Below are 24,413 nucleotides of genomic sequence, written 5' to 3'. Positions count from 1 at the left end.
AAGTCAGTTCTTTAAATCAGTTCATTGAAATTACTTTGTGAATCAGCTTTTGTCCGAACTGAGTCAGCTTGCAGAGTCACTTTGTCGAGTCAGCACTTTTGAATTGAAGACTTCTGAACCGACTCCTTGGCTCAGTTGCCTGCCATCCGCATAAACTAAAACCATCTTCCAGATTCAAGTCACGAATCAAAATAAATCTCACTGAAATGAAGAGAAAGAGAGAGAGAGAGAGAGAGAGAGAGAGAGAGAGAGAGAAAAGAGAGAGAAGTTAAAAAGAAGCTGTGCATTTTTTATTTACTTTACGACTGTACAAAAAAAGTCCATATTTCAATTATGGTGTATATGAAGGATATTTCAAAGCATAGTTTCAAATCACGTATTTTCTTTTTTTTTTTTTTTTTTTCGGCTCATTCACGAATCGCAAACGAGAAAAAGCGGAAAGACAGAATAGACAGTTTTATGTATTAACACCGTTTCGGCACCGAGGCTCAGCGAGCTCGACCTGGTCTCTGCAGGTAAAAGAAAAAAAGAGAAAAAAAAAAAACTACAGCAAAATGAAACGAAACATTAGAAAAAAAAACCCCGACTTGCACAATAATAATCATCCAGAACGTACTTACAGTACACGGTACATGAGGCAGAACCTGACACTACAAATACATTTGTTGAAAAGTGAGAGAGAAAGCAAGAGAGAGAGAGAGAGAGAGAGATGTGATGGATAGGTTTAATCCTTCTATTTCACACCATGTTCCTGCTGCAGAAAAGAAACATCCCCCCCCAAACAGAACACCTGTGAGCACTTGGATCTCATCCCATCCAGTAAGAGATACTGTACATATCAAAACCCCCTTTTTTTATATTTAAATCTGTGGTTTGGCTGTTTTTCATCAACACTGATGCTTTACTTCAGATGAAACTAAAGCCTGGTGTCATATTTTACACAGCGACAGTTGCATTACCTCACGAAGCAGTCTGTCTTTCGAGAGTATTTCGGCGACTTAATTCGTATCGATTTTTCGGGTTTTTTTTGAGGCTGAAGAAACTGTGAGTCATAGAAATATGTGAGAGAACAGAAACATTGAGATACCGTCACAGAACACGGGTTACGACGCAGCACAGAACTCGCTTGCTGGCTGGCTCGCCAGGCAGGCAGGAACACTCTGAATCATCATCATCGCCGCTGCCTCGAAAAATAGTCTCTGCACAACAAATTCCAGGAAGGACTCTGGCGCCCGCCTCCGCCCCCTGCCCTTTATCCCTGCTAGATCCTTTCTGTGTCTGAGCTTGGCGTCTGATTGTGGGTTTAAATCCAAGTGCCACAATGTAAGAATCCACAATCTGTCCTCGGAGAGGATTATCGACGTTTCGGTGGGGAAATCGATGCCAACGTTTTTTTTTCTCCCACGTATAAATGTCCCATTTTTTTTTTAAGTCTTTCCTCCCACCTCTTTTCAGGGATCATGTCATTTCAGATCACGGCATCTGTCACTGGTTGTTCATTTTTGTCTTGAATTTTGTTTGTTCTTTACTTAAAAAAAACCCACCATCCATTTTTTTGTCGGAATGAAAAGTCTCGCTCCTGTCTCCCTCTTCGAGGAGTGGTGTGGTGAGTCATTGGCACTCGGTGACTGTTCCTTTTTTGTTTTTGTATCTGCTGACGAAACCGACCCTCTCTGGCTAAGAGGAGAAGATGTTGCTGGCTTCGGCGTGGCCGTAGAGATCGGCCAGCTTTTTGAAGCGCGGCCCCCAGTCGCTCAGGAAGTCGTAGTTGTGCTCCGAGTCGGTGCTGAGCGACTCGAGGGAGCTGAGGGACTGTGCGGCCGAGCCGCTGCCCTCGAAGGCATACGTCTGGAGTGAGTCGTAGGGCGGAGCAGAAGGATCCACGTCTGCCTCCTTCAGTCGCTCCCATATGAAGTCACGGAAAACGCCGTTGTCGGGAGCCATTTTGTACGGCGGGGGGCGGGTGTGGTACAGCGTGGGGACGGCGGGCATGTCGGGGGTCACATCGCGGCGCGTTTTGCTCTCCCGTGTGGCGTTGAGGTGGCGCAGGGCTGCCATGTCGAAGGCCTCGGTGTCTTCCTCTCCGCCCCCCTCGTCGTCGTAGCGGACAATGTTCTCGCGCACGTCTCGCTCGTCGTCCACAATGAGCGGCTCCTTCTTTCTCCTTCGCACCGTCACGATCAGCAGCACCAGCACTGCACGCACAAGAAGACACACAACTCTGATTAGACATCAGACACAGCCACCCATTAACACCAGATGATCAGACAGTTGTGGATCAGACAATATATAAAAAGAGATTTTAACTGCAAAAGATCAGATCGAGCACAAAAAAGCCATTCGAGACACTTGGACTGTTGGATCAGACGGATCTGATATTGCTTGCAAATGACAAACTGCAAATCTGACTTAACTTTTGTTAAGAGATAAGTAACTTTTGTCAGATATTATGTAGAAGAGCCATTAGAAACGAAACTAATAGAAATTAGACTTTATAAGAGATGGTGCGTGTTAGTGGTGTATTCTCGCTCAGGTTCCATTCAGAGCAGGTTTATGAGGTCAGAGTTTTTCTGATCTGCTTGAACGAGCGTTTTGTAAAACACTATTTGCACAATGCCATGTTGATAAATGCTCCACTGACAGGGTTTTTTTATGGGGGGGAGTTCAGGGGTTCAGGGTGGTAATTCGCTGATCGGACAGGACACAGTTAAACCATTAGAGACCCAATTCTCTGGAGATGTAAAGACAAAAACTCACTACGCTCTGAGGGAGGAATAATTCGCAAGTCTTTATAGACCGCTATTTATAATCCTGAAAAAATACCCACAATGAAGCATTTGTCGCACTTGCTTTCTCTAATGACTTATTTTCAATTAGTATTAACTTCGGAACCAGCAGCGTCAAAAGAAGCGTGCGAGTGTGATAGCGTTTAAAACCCGGTATTGTTTAAAACCTTCATCACCGTTATCAGAATAATCGCATGCGCCATCTGTTCAGGGACAGAACGGAGATTTGGACCATTTTAGCCTCCGAACCCTTTAGACAGAACGCATTTGAGACGCGAGACGGGAATGTATTTATGGCTCGCGGGCCTCACCGAGCACAGACGCCAGCGCTCGTGTATTTACGACGCCGCAACAACTCTTCCTTCTTGTTTAATGCGGCGGAGAACATTTCTATTACTTCCAGGCTTTTGGATTTCATGTTCCCTAGACGAGGCGAGGTGTTTTATCTCGACGTGCGCGTTTCAATTAAATCCGATCGGGTACATTAGGTTTATGAATACACTATATGAAGAAAAGAATTGGGACACCTGACTTTTAAAGCTAAATGTAATTCTTCCTCAAAATTGTTAGCACAATGTTAAAGGCACACGATTGTACAGGACGTCTTTTTCTTCACTTGAACTTGGAAATCCAAACCTGTTCCAGCATGAAGATGCCCCTGTGCACAAAGCCAGCTCCATGAAGATCTGCATACCATGGGTTGGAGTGGAAGATCTCCTGCTATAGAGCTTTTTGGATACTTTGGATAGTGAAAGTTTCTGGTATTAAGAATCATGGGACCTGTTTGAATGAACTAATCTGCAAAAAGCCTGAAGTGGAAAACGTTCGTGACTGTGACACGCCTTTGTTTCAGGGTTTAACTCCTAAAAAGGCTCCACATATGACTGTTGAACTTAGTGCTGTGTCCTCACTGGAAACACTTAACACTAAACACTCTGATTGTTTATTAGGGCTGATCTGAAAATCTATAGCGAGGTTCAAATCACACTCAGGCAGCAAAATAAAAAACGTGAATCATAATTTAGAAATAAGAACATAAATGAAATGATTAATGAAGTTAACTTCAGTAACACACTCTTCTAATGATGGTGGTAAAGAAACACCAGAGTATATAAAGAAGAAAAACAAATCATGGGATTGGCAGGATGAGGCGGAGTCAAGACTCAAATCGATGAGTCTAATAACAAATAAAAAGTAAAAAAAAAAGCAAATTCAAGCGGAATTTCAGGCAGTAAATCAGGATCGGGATCAGGAACGCTGCCCTCATGCAGCCCAAAGCAGAAAATATTGACTTTTCCGAGAGCCGGAGAAGAGAATGAGAAAGATATTAACATGTTTGCGGAAATCATTCCAGAGAGTGAAAAAAAAAAAAGACGTGACTAAACAGGAGGAGAAGAAAAAAAAACACGAAGTGAAGGATCGTGAAAATATTATTATTAATACCATCTTAATGAGCCCCAGTTAATATCAGCTATTTTAGTTATTTATAACAGATGAAATATCTGTAAAGCTCACACTGACTCATTAAATGGTGTATTGATTTTAGCATTCTGAAGAACGAGTATGAGTGGAGGGAAAGAAGTAAAGGTAAATAAGATGAATTAGACACCAGGCAGATGAAACTGCAGCAGAAATTTAATTAGGTATTCAGACACCTGACTTTTTCAGCCATTTGTATTTCTAGCTCAAGTTTTTGGATGTAGCATGAAATTCATCGGAACTAGGAGACCCAAACCTGTTTCAGCATGTGCACAAAGCCAGCTCTATGAAGATCTGCTTTCCATGTTTTGGAGTGGAAGATCTCCTGCTATAAACCTCCAAACTTATTGGGATGAATGTGAACACTGACTGAACCCCAGGAGAACTTCCTCATCTCACCTACATCAGTACCTGGTGGCTGAAGGAATCTCCACAAATCTCCACAGAATCTAGTGTCTAAACTTTTCTTCCTAGAAAAGTGTAGATTATAGCAGCCATTGGGATTTCAATGCAGAATTGTGAGCGCGGCTCAATTCTGTAAATTCTCCATTAGTTCAGAACATAAGGTACAGTACACTGCTCAAATGGTCTCACCATCTCTCAGGGTGAGGGGCAGTTGTACATCAAGACTCGTTTCTGTTCTGGCTCCGAGGTGGTCGAATGAACTTCCCCTGGATGTCTGAACAGCTGAGTCACTGCTTATCCTCTTCCTAAAACACTCGAATTAGAGCTTATTTTCCCCGTGTGTTTTCTATATTTATGTTTTTTGATTTTTTAAGTGTGCTTTAATTCCTCCAGAGTTTTCGGCTAATGGGATCCTGAATCTGCAACCGAGTGAACCAGTGCTGATGTTTTGACTAATAGAGGTTTTAAAGCAGTTTCTCTATGTCGCTGTGGATGAGGGCGTCTACTAAATGCTTCAAATCTACATATAAATATTTAAAATTCAATGAAAGGAAACAATGCAGAGGAACAACTGGGGATCCGAAACAAATAAATCATTATTGAGAAAAAAAAAATTATATTTGCATATAATAATTGAATAATATTATTAGTATTATTATATATAAATAATAGAATTCATAGATTTAATATAATTAAATATTAATAATGATATCAATATTAACAGTAATAATAATAAGTATTATTATTTTTATATGATACATATGGTAACAATATTTGTTAAAAAATAAATGTAAATAAATTATTAAATATATTAATATTATTATGGTTGTGCAGGAGAGGAAATGGATAAAAACATATCAAACTGGGTACAAACGTTTTTGCACCACATAAAATACTTTTGCTTTTTAATTTTTAAACTGAAACCAGTACAGGCTTTATGTTGGAATTATCTGAGTGTGCTGAGTCTCTCTCTCTCTCTCTCTCTCTCTCTCTCACACACACACACACACACACACACAATAAATAAATAAATAAATAATACAAATATAAATAACAACCCAGGTTGTTAAATTCTGAAATTTAACTACACCCCTAGGCCATTTTGAAACACACACACACACACACACACACACACACACACACACACACACACACACACACACAGTGGCTAGTTTCCTGATAGGTTACCATACTTCAGAGGGCATTTAGTCACCAACAGCACACACACACACACACACACACACACACACAAGCATAAATAAACACAACCTGGGCTTTCTGAAATTTAGCCACACCCTGGGGTCATTTGAAACTCCACATGCATGCACACACCTACACCTACACCCACCCACCCCACACACACACACACACACACACACACACACACATAGCTAGTTTCCTGATAGGTTACTATACTTCAGAGGACAATTAGTCAACAACCACACACACACACACACACACACACACACACACACACACACACACACACACACATAAATTAACCCAACTTGGGCTTTCTGAAATTTAGCCACTCCCTGGGGTCATTTTGAAAATCCACATGCACACACACACACACACACACACACACACACACACACACAAATGTAAGCCCTGTAGACCTTTGTGCCCCTTCGGCCTCAGTGCTGTTGTGTGTGTGTTTGTGTGTGTGTGTGTGTGTGTGTGTGTGTGTGTGTGTGTGTGTGTAGTTACATTGGCAGCGATAAACAGTCGGCTGCATGAAGGCTGAGATTTACAGGTGGAAATGTGTCATAAATACAAAGCGTTCGCACTGCGTTCTCTCCCTCACACACACACACACACACACACACATACACAGACACACACGTACCAGACTCTAAATCCTGTTTTACGATGCCGGCATATGCCTCCTGCATTCACCAAATGAGGCCGGATTGTCCATCAGTCAAAAGGCGCGGCTCTGCCCTGAAAGCGAGGGTCACACACGTCACTCACGTGATAAACCGCCTCTGATGCTAATGTCACACCGCTATAAAGGGAACCGTTTAGCGCTTGTATGATTACCGCTGAAGGCTGCGATGTCAGCATGGAGGAACGTATACACTCACGAGCGCCAGAACGCGAACGGAAGAGCAACAAGGAGGAAACATGATGGAGGGCTTTGACCAAACGAGCGCAAAATAATCTCTCGGTGTTACAATATTGCGAAAATGATACGTCTGCTTCGAATACAGCAATGTGCCTCTGATATTATTCATTCATTACAGGGTGATACAGGGAACTTTTTATCCTTTTATAGTTACATTTCCTGTTCTTTTGTAACTTATAGTAGCTATAAACAGTTGTTCCATCTGTGCATTGTTTGATCTCTTTGATCTTTTTGATCTCACTTTGATCTTTTCAATTATGACTTTATGACCTGACACTGGAGACTCCTTCCAATAATTAGCAACAACACACCATTCTGAATAGGAATATATAAACCATTTGTGCCATGAATCCCTCTCCGAGTAGGTGTCTATTCTACATTTAGTTCCCATAACCTCCACTCTTCTGGGAAGATGTTCCACTAGATGTGCTTGTGGAGATTTTGTGTGGAGATTTCATTCGGACACAAGGATGTTGGTAAAGCCAGGTAGGTGAGGTGAGGTGAGGTGAGGTGAGGTGAGGTAAGATGAGGAGGCCTGTGGTGCAGTCAGCGTTCACTTTCATTTATGTTCAACAAGGACTGAGTTCTATAGCAGGAGATCTTCCACACACCTCCAAACCATGAAACACCATGATATCTTCATGGAGCTGGCTTCAGGTTCATTGCCATGTTAAAAAAGTTTTGTCTCTAACAGTTCAAATGTAGGGAACATTTCATGGTATAAATCCAAAGATGTCTTATAGAATTGTGTGCCTTCAAGTTTCTGGTAAAAGTTTGGAGAAGAAGCAAATGGCTTGAAAAGTCAGGTGTCCCAATACTTTTGGAAACGTAGTTATAGGTAGGGGGATGGGGCAAGTCGTGATGTCTTTCATTCCTTCAGAGCGGCGCTAAGTGTGAATGTTTTTGTGCACGAGACGTCACTGAGAAAACACGAACAAACCCCCGCGTAAACAGGAAGTCATTCGGAAAAATAAAACGTGAACAAATCTCTGAGAGTGTAGACAGAGACCCGGTGAAATATGAGCTCGTGTGTAATGTGCTTCTCTCGGCATAAAATAAAAGCGGTGTTCATCGTTCACGCGAGTGAACGTGAGAGATAACAGTGCCGACTCAACAGAGCCGAGTCTCTCTGGAACACCGGCAGCAGCGGCAGCAGCCTGGGTGTGTGATGTGCAAACACAGGGGAGATGAGAGGAGCTGATGGAGAGAGAAGGATGAGAGATGTGAGGGGAATAGAGGAACACACAAGAGAGAGACCTAGTGTGTGTGTGTGTATGGGGGGGGTTGTAAACACCTAATGATCCATCCATCGGCTTGCCATGGAGAGTGTAAAAAAAAGGGCGCAGCGCTCTTATATTTCATCCCGGGGCAGGGTGTATATTCCCAGGGCTAGAAATGCTGAGAGTCTGGGAGAGTAGTGCCTGGGCAGGCACACACACACTCTGACACACACACACTCCGACACTCCGACACACACACACACACACACACACACACACACACACACAAACTCCAACATGACAGCTCAAAAACCTGGCTCTATTTGAGAACGAAAACTTGTGGCCTACATTGAAATTTCGACTTTCATGTCATATATATTTGTTTATTTAGTGCTCTTACTCTGTATATCATCATATATATGATTTTAGATCTTCCACTAGATTTCAGAGTTTGGAGATTTGTGTTTTGAGATTCATTCAGCCACAAGGGTGTGAGAAACGTCAGGTTCTGATGTAGGTGAGGTGAGGAGGTTCTTGGGCTGCATCAGCGTTCATGTTCATCCCAAAGGTGTTCAATACTGGTGGAGATCTATAGCAGGAGATCCTCCATTCCAACCCATGTATCTTCATTGAGCTGTCTTTGTGCCCAGGAGCATTGTCATGCTGGAACAGATCTGGATCTTTTAGTTGAGGTGTCATGCTTATGAACCACTTACACACTTACTCTGGGCTGGAAATGTCAGTAGTCCAAATACTTTTGTGAATACGGTGTGGGACAATAAGCCTACATCTGTGCACGTGCATTTTATCTACAGCACACGGTTTGTTTGTTTGCTTTCACGTGTTGCAGAATTGAGCAGATGGCGTGTTTTGGCGATGCGCAAAAAACAACAACAAAAAAAAAAACGACAGCATCTACATCACCTGCTAGAGGGCAAAACATCTCCTATAGAGCATGAAAAACATCATTTTTGCAGTGTGTTTTTTTTTTTTCTGAGACTTAACAACTGAGTGCACTGTGTATCCACATGGCGTTAAACATCTCTTTCCATCTGTGATCCCACATTCCTAAACAGAAACCTCGTGCTCAGATCACGACCAAAATCGAATCGCACGTCATGCGTCCAGAAGATGGAGATAAGGCTTGCGGCTTCAACACTTGCGAAGGAAAAGGTTTGCGAGAGAAAAGAATCCTGAGGCGCAGGATGAACAGCAGCTACGCTGATTCCTCTCCATTTATATTCTTTCTCTTCCCATCCTGAGGCATCTAGAAGTTGCGCCAGCTCCAAGTGGATCCCACCTCATGAAGATTTCGGACATTCAAAGACAAGATGCCAGCACTGTGAGGAACCTGAGCCATCTAGAGATGCACCAGCACCAGTTGGATCCCACCTAATGAAGATTTCGGACCTTCAAAGAAAAGATGGCGACTCTGCAAGGATACTGAGGCATCGAGAGATGTACCAGCACCAGTTGGATCCCACCCAGTGAAGATTTCAGACCTATAGAGAGAAGATGCCAGCACTGTGAGGAACCTGAGCCATCTAGAGATGTACCAGCTCCAGTTCATCTTCATGAAGATTTCAGACATTAGACATTGAGGATAAAAATCTCTTAAACACTGCTTAAAACACATTTTACATATGCTGTTTCTCCATCACTAAACATTTCAAGGTTTTGGCATGGAGGAGTTCATGTTCTAATGATCTCAGATGTTGAGCTCCTTTATGAGTTGCTCAGGAGCTCCTGGTTCCACAACTCCAACTGTCTGTAGAAGACTGTAGAAAGGACACGCAATTCAGTGCTCATGATATTTCACTCTCTGGTGTTTGTAACATTTTAATGGTTTAAAATTACACTCTTGGTGTCACCCAATTTATTTTGAGTCTGGTTCTTCTCAAGGTTTCTTTCTCATACCATTTAAGGGAGATTTTCCTCGCCACAGTCGACACAGTTTGCTCATGGGTTATAAATACACATAAATAAGTGAATTTTGTTCTATAATTCTTACATTCTGTAAAGCTGCTTTGAGACAATGTCGGTTGTAAAAAGCGCTCTAAAACTACAATGTAATTGAACTTGTGGACAGCGATGGGTGGGCGTGGCTAAGACCGAGACCTGAGGAATACAGAACACAACATCTTTCACCGTCCATTACCGATTCTCGTCTCATCTTTGTTCTCTGTAGTTACGCTTTGTCTCTAATGCAACAGCAACAGGAGGGAAAAACCCCACTTTATTTAATTTATGCACATTAAAAAGCTTTTCCACATCGCTTACAGACGCTTTAAATTCCCATGTATGTGACTTCGATCTGCGGGTTCCTTTAAAGTGTCCGGGTCGTTTACAGGAAAGCGGGAAAGCGCACGAAAAATGGGTCGGGTTGCGGCGCGGTCGCTGGTTTTTTCCGTAAGTCGTTAAAGAAAACGCAAGTCCTGCACCCCATCCATGTGCATCACTTCATTACACTGCACAATAAAGAGATAAATAAATAAATAATTTAATAAAACCTCCGTCTCTTTATCAAAGGAGCGTTTATTTATATCTTTTTCCCCGAAGCGCCGCCGTGCTCCTCCTCGACCCTGCTGTTGTGGTGTGTGAGTTTTATTGACCTCGTGTACAGTTACTGTCCTCTTAAAGACTGGAGTCGGGCTTTGCCGCAGTTTTGACACAAGATGGATGATCAGTAGCGAGCCGCAGATCAATTTAACATTATCCCCAATTTAGCGTAATTGAATTCAGAAAACAATCCATCACACGGACTCAATTACACAACAATCAGGATTTTTATTTTGGGTCTATGGACAATGTAGGGGGGTGAGGGTCGGGGTGGTTGCAGTGAAAAGGGGGCGTGAGGATGAGGGTTGGGGTAGTTCTGGTGGGAAAAGAGGTAGGTGAGGGTTGAGGTAGTTGTGGAGGATAGGGGGTTGGGGTAGTTCTGGTGGAAAGGGGGTGAGGTTGAGGTAGTTGTGGTGTAAAGGGGTGGGAGGATGAGGGTTGGGGTAGTTCTAGTGGGAAAAGAGGTAGGTGAGGATTGGGGTAGTTGTGGAGGATTGGGGGATGGGGTAGTTCTGGAGGAAAGGGGGGGTGAGGGTTGAGGTAGTTGTGGTGTAAAGGGGTGGGAGGATGAGGGTTGGGGTAGTTCTGGTGGGAAAAGAGGTAGGTGAGGATTGGGGTAGTTGTGGAGGAAAGGGGAAGGAGGGAACTTGTTCGTATCGATCTTTTATAAAATAATGCAGTGCTGCTGGATTCTTTGCTGCCGTTTCTCAGTCCTTCCGGCTTGCTATCCCACGCGGCTCGCGCTCGCTAATGGAGATGTACTGGAGGCTGGCGAGACGTTTATACGACCGCAGTGCTGTAGGTAGCTGTGGTTTACTGCGCCAGCACTGCCGCTGAATAAATCGAGAAGGACGCAAGCGCATACTGTGTGTGTACGGGTGTAGACTTGGCTCTGCGGTTACAGCCATTAGGAGATTAGGCTGAAGTGGAGACACCAGCGACCTGGAGGCAGGAAGGACCACTCGGATCGGCGACCCCGAGCTCAGAGTAATGAGGGGACTCGAGTTCTGACAGGAAAACAACACCAACCGCTGCTCCTCTGTAAAATTACAAATGTTGTGTCATTTAAGTAGTGTGTAGTGCATAGTGCATAGTGTGTAGTGTGTAGTATGTAGTGTGTAGTTGATTTTATATTGAAAGCAGAAAAATGGTTTCTGAGCCAAAAATAAAGTTATTTATTCTCAGAAAAGAAATAAAAATCTCATAATACCAAATATGATCAATCTGACATCCAAACCAACTTCCAATCTAACAGCTGAACCAACATCCAATATAACATCCAATCTAACATTTAATCCAATATACAATCGAACAAACAATAGAACATCTAATTTAACATCTAATATAAAATCCAATCCAACAACATCCAGTCTGACATTCAATCTAACATTCAATACAATATCCAATCTAACATACAATTTACCATCCATGGTGAGGTGAGGCAGGGCAAGATGAAGTAGGGCAGGACAGGGTGAGGTGGGGCAGGGCGGAGTAAGTTAGTGCAGGGCAGGGTGAGGTGAGGTGGAGCAGAACAGGGTGGCCATGTCAGTGTGAGGTAGGGCATGTTGTGGTAAGATAGGGCAGGGCTGGGTGAGGTGGGGCATGTCAGTGTGAGGTGGGGCAGGTTGAGGTAAAATAGGGCAGGGTGGGTCAGGTCAGGGTAAGGTAGGATATGGGAGGACAGGGTAAGTTAGGGCAAGTCAGGGTGAGGTAAAATAGGGCAGGGCAGGACGAGGTGGGGCAGGTCAGGGTGGGGTAAGATTGGGAGGACAGGGTGAATTAGGGCAGGTCAGGGTGAGGTAGGATAGGGGAGGACAGGGTGAGGTACAGCAGGTCAGGGTGGGGTAAGATATGGAAGGGCAGGGTAAGATAGGGAAGGGCAGGGCGGGGCAGGTCAGGGCTGTTCTGCAATGAGTGTGTGAAGATTTATGAACAGCATATTATTGTGAGAAGAGGACATGTACCTGACTCCCATTTCCTGCTGCTCTCATGTTGTATTTAAAATCCATATGAACTTCTCTGATGTTCTCAATGGTGTGTATTTTGTTATGCTCTCTAGATGCGCTTCATGAACTGCTCCGGTTCATTAAGTAGTAAATCATTTGCAAGCCAAAACTCATATTATAGCTATACAGATACATCCCTCCAGAACACTCTCCAAAATCCACTGAAGCATCCACTACCTGGTCAGAGTGTTTTACAAAATCACTTACCAGGGTTGCCAGAATTTAAAAAAATTAAACTTTGCTACTTTTCAAAGACTGTAAACTCAAATCCCCAAATATTGCGTTTGGCAGCATGTGTGGTGGTGCGCCCGCATGTCCGATGTCTTTCCGATGTCCCTCTTTCCCCTTTTCAGTCATGACCACTACACGGTGTCACACAATGGAAATGTTTGTGCATGTACAGGTGTGTGCACTTCTACAATTTGCATGTGTTTGCAGAATTCTAACCGCTTTTCTCAACTCACCCCCTCAGACGCCAGACGTCTTTCATTTCCAGCACATTTGAACATCAAAACGTTTATTAAACCGTTTGGCGAGATGAAACCCGAACAAGTGTAATGATGAAGCTGTTGCCATGGCAGCGGTGAAGCGAGGAAAAAAAGAAACTGCACAGCCGGAGCTACAACGAGCAGTTGTTAATGTTGGTTCTCTAAAAGACGAAATGAACATTAATGGCAATTCTGTTAATATTGAAGGAGAAGGAGCTCGGCTGTGAAAGTGCAGAACCCTGTGGCGTGAATGTCACGCTTTAAACATCACAAACGCTCCGATTGAACCGCTTTTACCTCCTACAGCTCCAACACACTCCACACAGGATGAAGGACTTACAGCTGAAACATCCTGTTTCTTTGGAAACTACACACACACACGCACACACACACACACACACACACACACACACATGCACACGTAGCACACACACACACACACACACACACACATACAAACATATGCATATTTATATATTTATATATATATATATATATATATATATACACACAGTTTGAGTGTATATATTTGTGTTTGAGTCCTTCAAGAGCTAGGCAAGTGTTCATCCTCTCTCTCTTTCTCTCTCTCCATCTCTTTTCCAATCTCTCTTTCTCTTTGCTTTCTTTCTCTTTCTATCACCCCACCATCACTCTCTCCTTGACCTGTTCTCATTCCCTCTCTCTCTCTCTCTCTCTCTCTCTCTCTCTCTCTCTCTCTCTCTCTCTCTCTCCTCTCCCTCATTCCTATTGTTTCTTTTTTTTCTTTTCTGTCCTACCTCCTCTTACTTTTCTCCTCTTTCCTTTCTCTCTCATTCACCCTCACTCTTTCTCTTTCCAAGTTTCTCTCTTCGCTCTCGCTCTCTCTCTCTCTCTCTCTCTCTCTCTCTCTCTCTCTCTCTCTCTCCCCATCATTCCTACTGTCTCGCTTATTTCTTTTGTATACTTTTCTTTTCAGATTTCTCTCTCTCTCTCTCTCTCTCTCTCTCTCTCTGTCAGTCGGAACAGTCCTTGTGTTTGCTGCATTGTGTAGAGTTGTGTGTGAGGTTGCACAGGATCCCTACAGTTCGGATTAGACCGCAGCTGACAGCGGGGCACAATGTCTGTTGATTTATTATTCAGAAACCCAAAGAGAAAAAAATCTGTTCCTCTCTATACCACATCTCTCCTCTCTCCATATATCCACACACTCGCTGTGTCCTGCCTCCTCCCCATTCATCACCGACGCCTCACAGTAAGTGGAGTTCTTTCCCCAACAATGAGCACCAAACTGAAAAGGATGCTTTTTTTCTCAGTTCTAACAGAGTGAAAGAGACGGATTCTTGGACACGGATACGGCGAGATTAATTTCATCATAAAACATTTATTTGTACACATATAAAAAAGGTTTGAGTGAGAAGTTTGTGTTGCCAGATTGAAACATTTGATCAATTGATTTAATGGCAGAAACAGATCGAATTGGATTTCATTTATATCCATCAACTTTGCATTGATTATTTGTTTTCCAGATGTAAATTAAGGATGGGTGAAATTTGCAGAAAATCTTAGAAATCTGGCAACCCACTCCACTTATATGCATAAAGAGCCACAGTGAAAACTAATGAGATGTTCAAAAAGACTTTTGGCCGCATTGTGCGTGTAGCAAAATTTACATCCACACCCTGAGGATGTTGTCTGAGAAACAAAATGCCAAAATATGGGCAAAAGTTTGTGGACACCTGAGCGTAAGTTTGGTACGAGATCTTTGAACGTCTCATTCCACATTAAGTTTCCATTTTGCTGCTATAGTAACCTCCATTCTCCTGGATAGATGTTGATGATAGAGTTTTGTCACAATTCAGACATTTCAGGTACTGATGTAGGTGAGGTGAGGATTTATTTTTGTTCAATAGGATTTTGAGCTCACAAGCAGGAAATCTTTCACATCTTCCAAACCATGGAAAGCAGCTCTTCATGGAGCTGGCTTTGAGCACAGGGGGATTGTCATACTGGAACAGTTTCGGGTTTCCAAGTTAATGGAAAAATTTTCAAAAAATCCAAAGTCTAATACAATTGTGTTTCTCTAAGTTTGTGCTACAGCTGGAAAGGTCAGGTGTCCCGAAACTTTTTGTCGTGTACATTGTGTAGCACTGGTATGTCAAAACCATTGTGTTCTTCTGCAGAAGGTGTGAGATGATTGATTTATCAAATCTCTGCAGCAGCATTGTGCATTTCCTCTTTTTTTGATTTCCCGTTGAGATCTTTTCAGCTTTTCTGCCCAAAAAAAGTCTGGACTCTAAAAAAGATACAGCAGCTTCATTGTTTCGGTTTTATTCAGGCTGATGGATGACCGTCTTTCTCTCTCTTTCCTCTCTCTCTCTCTCTCTCTCTCTCTCTCTCTCTCTCTCTCTCTCACACACACACACATATTACACACACATCCGTGCACCATCTCCCCAATTCTGACTCATGGTTTGGACTTCCAATCCTTGATGGCCTCTCAGTGGGGTGCAATCAGTCAACAGATTGCAGTGTGATTGCGTCCTTTTGTTTTGTTGTCTCGCTTGGACAGCGAGACGGGGGAGAGTAGCTGTCGCCTGCACAGTTTAATTAAGACTGACTGGGGCTAGTGAGAGCCCTCTGCAACCTCTCTCCACTTGCTCGTCGATTCTTTTTGTCGGATTGAAGCTTTTTGTTCTTGTTTTTTATTTCGCGATTTCCATAGCGGTGTAATAAAAAAAATCCGCAGGGGTTAAAGTGCGCCGAGCGAGACCCCACAAAGATAATCAGCAGGTCTCATAATGAAATAATCGCGTCATGTGATACAATGCAGCTTCGTATTTATGTCCACACCTGTCGGATTCTCGCATAAGAATCGTCCGGAGGCGTAGATTCTTTTCTCGCAGTCGGAAGAGATATTTTAAGAGAGAATAAAGAAAGGATGGTGAGGGACAGCATGTTTGAAGCTGCTATAAATGTCAATAAGAGCACAAAATGAATTTTATTTAAGGATAGATTTGGACTGTAATTAATATCAGCAGTCTACTATAATGTTTCAGCACCACAGTTTGCATGAACAGCACCCATCACTGCACACCATAACAATGATGGAACTGTAATGAACAGATATTCGATGTTGAGGATGAGGATGAGGTTCCCTTCTGAGTCTGGTTTCTCTCAAGGTTTCTGCCATCTCAGGGGGTTTATCCTGGCCACGGTCGCCACAGGCTCGCTCATTAGAGATAAACTTACAATTATAAGGAACAAATATACTATATACAACTTTATAACCTCTTTATCTTTAAAAAGCTGCTTTGGGACATTTATAAAAGCAATCTACAAATTAAAATGAATTTATAAAAGGAATTTACATTAAATGTAACTAATATTGGATAAAAAAACACTTTATTAATGCATGTGGCAAATGTCAAGCCATTTTCTCCAACATTACATGCTGACAACGCCTATAATAATAATAATAATAATAATAATAATAATAATAATAATAATAATAATAATTATAATAATAATAATAATAATAATAATTATCATTATTATTTGTGATCATCAAAATATTTTATCTAATTAAATAAATGTATAATTTATAATTCAATACATTTTTTATATTTGATATATATAATTAATTCTATAATCATTATATTTTTATAATACAATTCATATTATTTAAATTCTAAGAATGTATAACTTCAATATCTATGATTGAATAATTTGAAAACAAAGCGTCCAGGAGTCATTCTGCCATCTAAGAGACGACCCGTGAAAACCCCCTGATTGTCTCCTAAACCAAAAGACATGGAACACAAAGGTCAAGATCCCAAATAGATGCTAATCTGATCGGGAGAGACGCATCAACAATACAAATAATCACAAACTCATTTATCCATCAGAGCTACATTCACTCGACTCGTTCTCCAGTCCTTAGCTTAGCAATCAGCCCGAGCTTGACCAATCAGGCGGCGTGGTTAGCGCACGGTGGAAAAACAGTGCGCTCGTCGAGCAATCAGCTAACAAAGCCGCTAATCTGGCACGTCAGCACTGCCCCCAAACAGACCCTCTGCAGTACACTGCGAGCGTCCTTCACGGCTTCAGCCGTCACAAATCGGAGTAAAGCAGGCGAGCATGAGGGTGTCACAGCCGTCAACAGCAAGACGCTCAATCAATCACATGTAATGAATCTAATGTACTTTTGAAAATCAGCTCTGTAATTAACAAATGTTATTCTGTTGTAAAAGCGCCGCTTTTCTCCCGCGAGTTGCTTCAGCCGTAATTAATTATTTTTCTACACACCAAAAAAACGAGTTCATTTCGAATCAGTTTAGGACTTAATGAAGACAACGAGGAGAGAAGAGACAAACAAACAGCCAGAATGATGAGACAATGTCCTTGCTGCGTAATTGACTTTCTATTCGTTTCCTCTCAATTAGCCGATAGGGAGAAGAGACACGCCGGAGCTGAAATCACAACGATCCTGAAAGAAATTCTGTTAGAATACAAACCCCTGCATGTTCCTTATGAAAGCATGATGAAGAAACATTGTGCACGTGCAGTGATGGTGATGATGATGGAGATGGTTGTGGTGATGATAGGTGTGATGGTCTTCAGTGTATTTATGTTGATAACTGTGATAGAAGATGATGGATTTGGTGATTGAAGTGGTGTAATGATGAGATAATGAGCTTGAATGTGGTTGTGGTTATGTTTTTATTGATGATTGTGATGATGAGCTTGGTTCTGGCGGTAATAATGATTATGGTGGTAATTATTGTGATGATGACCTTGGTGGTGGTAATGGTGATGATTGTGATGATGAGCACGAGTGTGATGATGATAGTTTGGTGGTTGTCTTCAATGTATGTATAGTGAATAGAAGATGATTGTAAGTGATAAATGTGATAATGGCTTTAATGGTGGTGATGGTGATTGTGATGATGACCTTGGATGTGGTAGTAATGATTTTGATGATGACCTTGGTGGTGGTGATGGTGATTGTAATTATGGTGATTGTAATGATGACCTCGGGTGTGATGGTGGTAATTGTAGTGGTGATGATTGTGATTATGACCTTGGATGTGGTGGTTACAGTGATGATGATTGTGATGGCCTTGGATGTGGTGGAGGTGATTGTAGTGGTGATGATTGTGATGTTGACCTTAGTGTTAGTGATGGTTCTGAAGATATTTCTGAAGTTCCAAGCTTGTCTTGCTTTTTAGAGATGATGATCATAGTGCTAGTAATTGGTTTGGATCACCATCCCAGTGATGATATTGATGAAGATGATGATGAAGATGATAACTCTTACCGAGCAGTGTCATGATGCAGGCCAGGATGGCTGTGAGCGCCCCGGTGCTGAGACCAGCGGTCAGGAGGAAGGCCTCAGTTCCGCAGGCCTGTGGAGCTCCATCAGAGTCGCACTCACACACCCTGATGGACAGAGTGTTAGTGCTGCTGAGAGACGGACTCCCGCTGTCCACTATCAGCACAGGCAGACGGTACAGCGGCTGCTCTCGCCTGTGAAATCCTCCGCGCTTAGTCAGGATGGACCCGGTGTTATCTGGAGAGGAGACAGGAGACGAAAAGATAAGACATGAAAGGGAAGGAGATTGTTGGTGAAAGGAAATGATGTGAGAAAAGACACTGGGAGGACCAGAGACACGAGTGTAAAGGTTATTACAAAGAGTCCTGTTTTACAATATATAATGAAATTTTACTAATAGATGGAAATCTGTTTAAATGTAATTCTTTTTTGGTGACGATTCGCCAAAAAAGTCTGGTGTTCATAACACTACACAAAGCCTACATAAGCCATCAGTGACACATTATATGGGCAGTGTAAATATGTATACATAATGGCTACATAATCCATTAATGACAACTGATGCACACACATTCATAACATTTCACGATTCCCAAATAAACCAGCTTTAACTGTATAACTGAATATAATCCACGTAAAAAAATATCGTTAATAAATATGGCGTTTATAAGGCGACAGAGAATGTTCTATATAAGCCCTTCATGACAACTAACACTAAGATACTCCACTATACATAACAACATGTAAAACCTGCATAAGCCGTCTATGACAAATGATGTGAACCTGTTTTGTAAAGAATTGTAGTGCACTTAACTGAAGTATGCGTAAGGCTACATAAGGGATAGATAAGCCATTAATGTCAACTGACAAAACATTCATAGCTTTTCAAGATCTATCTAGGCTAAGAGATACATACATTAGTAATGACAACTGACATAAGATGCTACATAGGATTACAAAATAGACCTAGTTCTAAAAATAAACTGAAACAGCAATGGCACTTAATTAACATTTTTATAAGCCAATGTCAGAACTGACATAAGCATACTTAAATATTCCTAACACTGCATAAGGCTACATACGAACTTACTGACCACTGGTGGACATTCATAAGCCATGTATTACAAGTGACATAAACCTAACCTAAGTTTCCCTATGGGTAGTGTTCATTAGACTACCCGATGTCTATGTAAGCTACATATATCTTATGAATTCATTACCCCACATAAGTGGTAAACCACAACTGGTACTGTAATGTACAGAAATAACACTATACCTAACACCAGTGTTAATAAAGCTACATGAGCATCAACTATTCTTCTTAAATTTTCATACCACTACATAACACCTTTATATAGTCTCTATGACAAGTCATATAAACTTATTTTAGGAAAGAAAAAGTGGAAAGCTTTTATTAATAGGCAGTGCTTATAAAGCATAACATAATACCTACAACATAAGGGCTTCATGACAACCTAAATAAGCATTTATAACATGTTAACGATTATCTTATGACACTTTTTATAAACTGTCGCCATGTCAGGTTCTACCTTAATGTTTGTGTAGGCTTATGTGTTTAAAATGTTTGTGTAGGCTTATGACTATTGTTATGAATGACTCATGTAGTGATCATAGTTTCTGCACGGTTTGTTTGGAATGTAACCCGTGCATCCTAATAAGTCAAAATGTGTTATTTTAAAAAGATACCATCTGAATATTTGCTGTTGTTATGCTTGATGTTTATATACCCGAATGCAGGAAAGCAGTTTATACATCGGTGTAATGCTGCTCTAAGTACAGCTTATTAAAATACATCTCCCAGGTGTGTTCCTGCAGATAAGGCAGGAAACATGACTGTGTACGCTACCTTTGTTGTCCCGCAGGGTGAAGTTGTGGTTCCCGGCAGCTTCGGCAGTCAGGGAGAAGAAGAAGCGATGACCGCTGGGAGGCTCGTCTTTATCCACCGCGCTCACCGTCTCGATCACCTGAGGAGAACACAACTCTCAATCAACTTCATCTGCAACTTCCCTGGTTTATGATTGCTTTTTTTTTCTGATTTTCCTTTTTCATAACCTAGTGTTAACTTGGTCCAGTTTTAACTTAAACATACACAAGACTACAAAGAGCCTTAATAAGCCATCTGTGACAACTCATAAGGCAACATGACATTGACTAAACAAGTTTTCTAAAACAAATGATGTAAACGTGCACAAAGATTCGTAACACTACATAGAGCCTACATAAGCCACCTGTGACAACTGTAACGTCATACTTAATTGATAGTGCTCATAAGGCGACATAACAGTGAATATACAAGCTTTCTAAAATATTTGTAATATTAAAGAGCTACATGACCCACCTGTGACAACTGATACACTATTTATTTTAAGTGCTGTATTACTGTATTTAATAATATTGCTCATAAGGTGACATGACATTGAAGAATACATTGTATTCTGTGGTATTTAACAAAATGACATAAATGTGCTTAAACATTCGTAGCACTACACAGAGCAGTGTTCTTGAGGTGACATAACATAGAATACACAAGGGTTATTAAACAAAATGACAAACATATTTAAACATTCATAACACTTCATGGGGACAACATTAATATTAGCTGTAACACCACATTTAAAATGTACATACAGTATGGCGACATGACAGCAAATACACTGTCGAAGTGTTTCATAGGAATGACATGCACATGCTAAACATTCATAACACTACATAAAGCTATACTGTACAAAAACAGTTTATGATAACTGACATCAGTGCAGTTACACATTCATATTAGTTCTAAATGATGCCTTTATATGCCACCTATGGAAAATAATATATACTTCAAAAATGGCTATGACAACTTAACAAAGCATGGTGTTCAACCTCATATATTCTAAGTATCACTTCACTTAAGGAACTGTTTGTTTAGTATCATTTATTACCATTCATAACACTATTAAAACTTTTTCAATATAATTTAGTATAGTAGCTGCTATTGTAATGAAATGCCTAATCCGGGTTTTAATATTATTATTATTCAGCCTGAGCACTGCTAAAGAAAATAAAAGCGCACTGTAGGGTTAAATGATCATGTAGTCGTTATATGAGCACTCATTCCTAAATTGCATCTTGAAGTGCGCATCAAGTAATGGCGTACAAATCCAATTTGGAGTGCTCGTATCAATACGGCTGTCTGGCTGTCTGAAATGAAACTCAAGTTCTAATCAAAACAATCCCAGCGCTGGGGGGTTGTGAGTCTATACGCTATCAGTTATTAGCCATGCTTAGACAGTGCACTGGGGGATTTGGAGAAAAGTGCAGCGTTTTAGTGATGATTATCACAACCTTCCTGTCAGGTGGAGCTTTAAGAAGATTCCCCCAAAATGCTGTTCTGAAAAATCTGCAGGTTTGAGTTTAATACCGCTCACTGACGTGTCAAAGTGGAGTCATGATCTGGGCTCACAGGAAATCAAGCTATCAAATATAACACTTTATAAGCACTTTGCGACAATATATCTCAGCCTATTTATACATTCATAACATGACATAGAGCCTGCATAACCACTTCATGACAAGTGACATTAGCCTATTTAAACATCTGTAAAAGTATATTAATCCTACATAACCACTTCTTAATAACTGCCATCATCTATAACACTACATGAAGCCTACATAATCACCTAATTCTACCTGCTTATTTAAACATTTATAACACTACATAGATCCTACATAACCACTTCCTCATCCTCATAAAACATTCATAACACTTATTGGAGCCTACTTATCCACTTCAAAGACAACTGACATCATCCTATATAAAGATTTCTAACACATAAGAACCCGTTCCTAAACCGTGAAGAAGAAAGCGCAGTGATCCGGATCGCTCATGAAGCTGAAATCCCTCCCTGAGGCTTCTGAAAGCATTCCCAACGTGGACAATCAGAAATCGATTGCGCCATGCTGCTTATAAAGGGCACGGCATGCATATGAAAAAGTATGGATGATTTGTTTCTCCTCCACCCTGCAGGCCATGAACAGCGATATCTACAGTACTCGGCGATCGTCTCAGCGACCGTCTCACAGAGGAACCCGAGAGCGACACTGAGACGCTCAGGCATCCTTACAGAGAAAACCTTCGCGCTCATTACGCATCGTTTCAGATACAAAATCACCTGCAACCTTCCAAATCCTCCAACAAATCATTCACAGATCATCGCCTCGCCCCGATTCCATGTTTAAAAGAGAGTTTTAAGGAACACCAGAGGACAGTTCAAGGACACTGGCTAAAGTGCTCTGAGCTGGAATGAAAAGATGGAGATGACAGTGTAGAAAAGCACTTGACCCTATTAGAAGAACTTGTAGGGTGGCATCTGGGGACGCTTTTTACGCTGTGCCATCTGTTTTAGCCCGTAATGATTGTAGGGATTTCGGCGTCTCAACGCTTTCACCGGAGTTCAGCGAGGCGGAAAAATATCGCTCCAGTTTTTGGGAGCAGATAGGGAGAAGGTAGCGCTCACAAATGAAACATCACAGCTCAATTTCACTTCACGTTTAATCCATCTGTGAAGTTTCTGATGGCCTTCTGAAAGCGACTGGTGTCTGGTTCGGAATTCATCAAACCAAGTCACAATTCTTCCGAATTCCGAATCACGAAGTCAAAGGCTTTGACATATATCCTATACCAGAAGCTCTGATGGCTGTAATTTAAGCCAAACATGCACCAAATTCAACATCTCGTTACTATAGCAACTAATCCACGTAATCTTACGCTCATAAAAAGCCTGCTCATGTAAGGAGTCTTCAGTGTCAAAGGTAAAGTGCAGTAGTGGCTTTAGGTTTTTTGTAGGTGATATTCCTTTACTGCTGAAGGAAATCCACTGGAAAACAAATGAGAAAATTATTTGGGGGAAAATAATTAGGCTTTGGGGATGGAAGTCTAACACAACATCCTGACATTGATTATTTTCCTCTAAACGCATACCCCTGAGTTAATCAGCTCGTTAATACTTATAAGGCATGACTTCCTGTATCGGATTATTCCCTAAGATATATGTTTTATATAAAATTCGCTCGTGACGTTTTTACGTACAATCACTGCTGGATCTTTGGCCCCTGAGCCTCTGAGCAGACGTGAAGGTTTGGACGTCAATCTCACGGCCACAAAGGAGCATCGGAGCGTATAATAGTCCAGCAGTAGAGGTTTTTTAGGGCCGTGTTAAGGACACAGCCACTGGGGCGAAACTCTAACGAGACCTGAGATATCGATACTGCGAGCGCCTGTCATTCGGTGCAACCCGTCAAGGTCCGGCGCGCCGCCAACGACCCCGAAACGAGCGTGGACCATGAGGGAAGTCAAGCGCTTACTAACAGCAAAATGTTGGATGGTAGAGAGGGTTTGGCGAGGTCCTAGAAAAATACCGCACCGTCATTTGGCTTTTAATATTTGGGAAAGTGAACAGAGACAGCGAGTTCGGGAACGACCGGACGACACTCACGGATCCAGAGGGGATTCTGATTCTTTTTACAGATTTTTCATCAGCGCTTGAGCACTAACTCCGCCGGCAAACATGATTTCCCACGATGCTGAGAGTTAGTCGTAATTGCTGGCCTGCCAACAACCATCCATCTGACTGGGGATTTTCTTTAAGACGTCTCATGGAACTAAATAAAGCTTGTTTGAAAGATTTTAAAAGCTCCAATGGGAACATGGAGAACTCTTCTTCTCTGTGAACATGTTCAATATTTCTGTTTGATTCCAGATGTTTTTTTACCTCTACAAAATGTTTACTTTAAGCTCCTGTAAATATATTTTCACATCTGAATTATTCCAGCTGTGAACAAACCCCAGGGCAAGTACAGGATTGAAAATGTCACCTGATCGAATGCGGCAGTGCTGCTCTTTTTATGGATCATGTTTTGATGTTTTTTTTGGTCTCTCACAGGGAAGAGTTTATTATCAGGACATTCACATTTCTAGCAACAATCAAAACTGAATGCCATCACCACTTTGTAGATTGTGTCTTTGTGT

At 41.6% G+C, this 24,413-nt stretch overlaps 1 protein-coding gene across 3 annotated transcripts in view; it reads right to left on the bottom strand.

Moving 5' to 3' along the window:
• Positions 1–268: 268 nt before the first annotated feature.
• Positions 269–24,413, bottom strand: part of cdh7a (cadherin 7a) — a 91,249-nt gene continuing 67,104 nt past the window's right edge. Inside the window, exons 10-12 of one of the 3 annotated variants that reach the window (XM_046876904.1) lie at positions 20,250–20,367; positions 18,368–18,619; positions 269–2,195 (exon numbers count right to left, since the gene is read on the bottom strand). In XM_046876904.1, the coding sequence (XP_046732860.1) occupies positions 1,678–2,195; positions 18,368–18,619; positions 20,250–20,367 (888 nt within the window). In that variant the 3' untranslated portion in view covers positions 269–1,677. Of the gene's footprint in view, positions 2,196–8,371; positions 9,521–10,785; positions 11,617–18,367; positions 18,620–20,249; positions 20,368–24,413 lie in introns of those variants that run through there. The other 2 variants (XM_046876906.1, XM_046876905.1) reach the window with 2 other exon arrangements.

Source organism: Silurus meridionalis, chromosome 20 (assembly GCF_014805685.1).
Source record: "Silurus meridionalis isolate SWU-2019-XX chromosome 20, ASM1480568v1, whole genome shotgun sequence".
Taxonomy (NCBI): domain Eukaryota; kingdom Metazoa; phylum Chordata; class Actinopteri; order Siluriformes; family Siluridae; genus Silurus; species Silurus meridionalis.
Note: the sequence above shows the minus strand (reverse complement) of the source record. Positions and strands in the feature narration are given on the sequence as shown.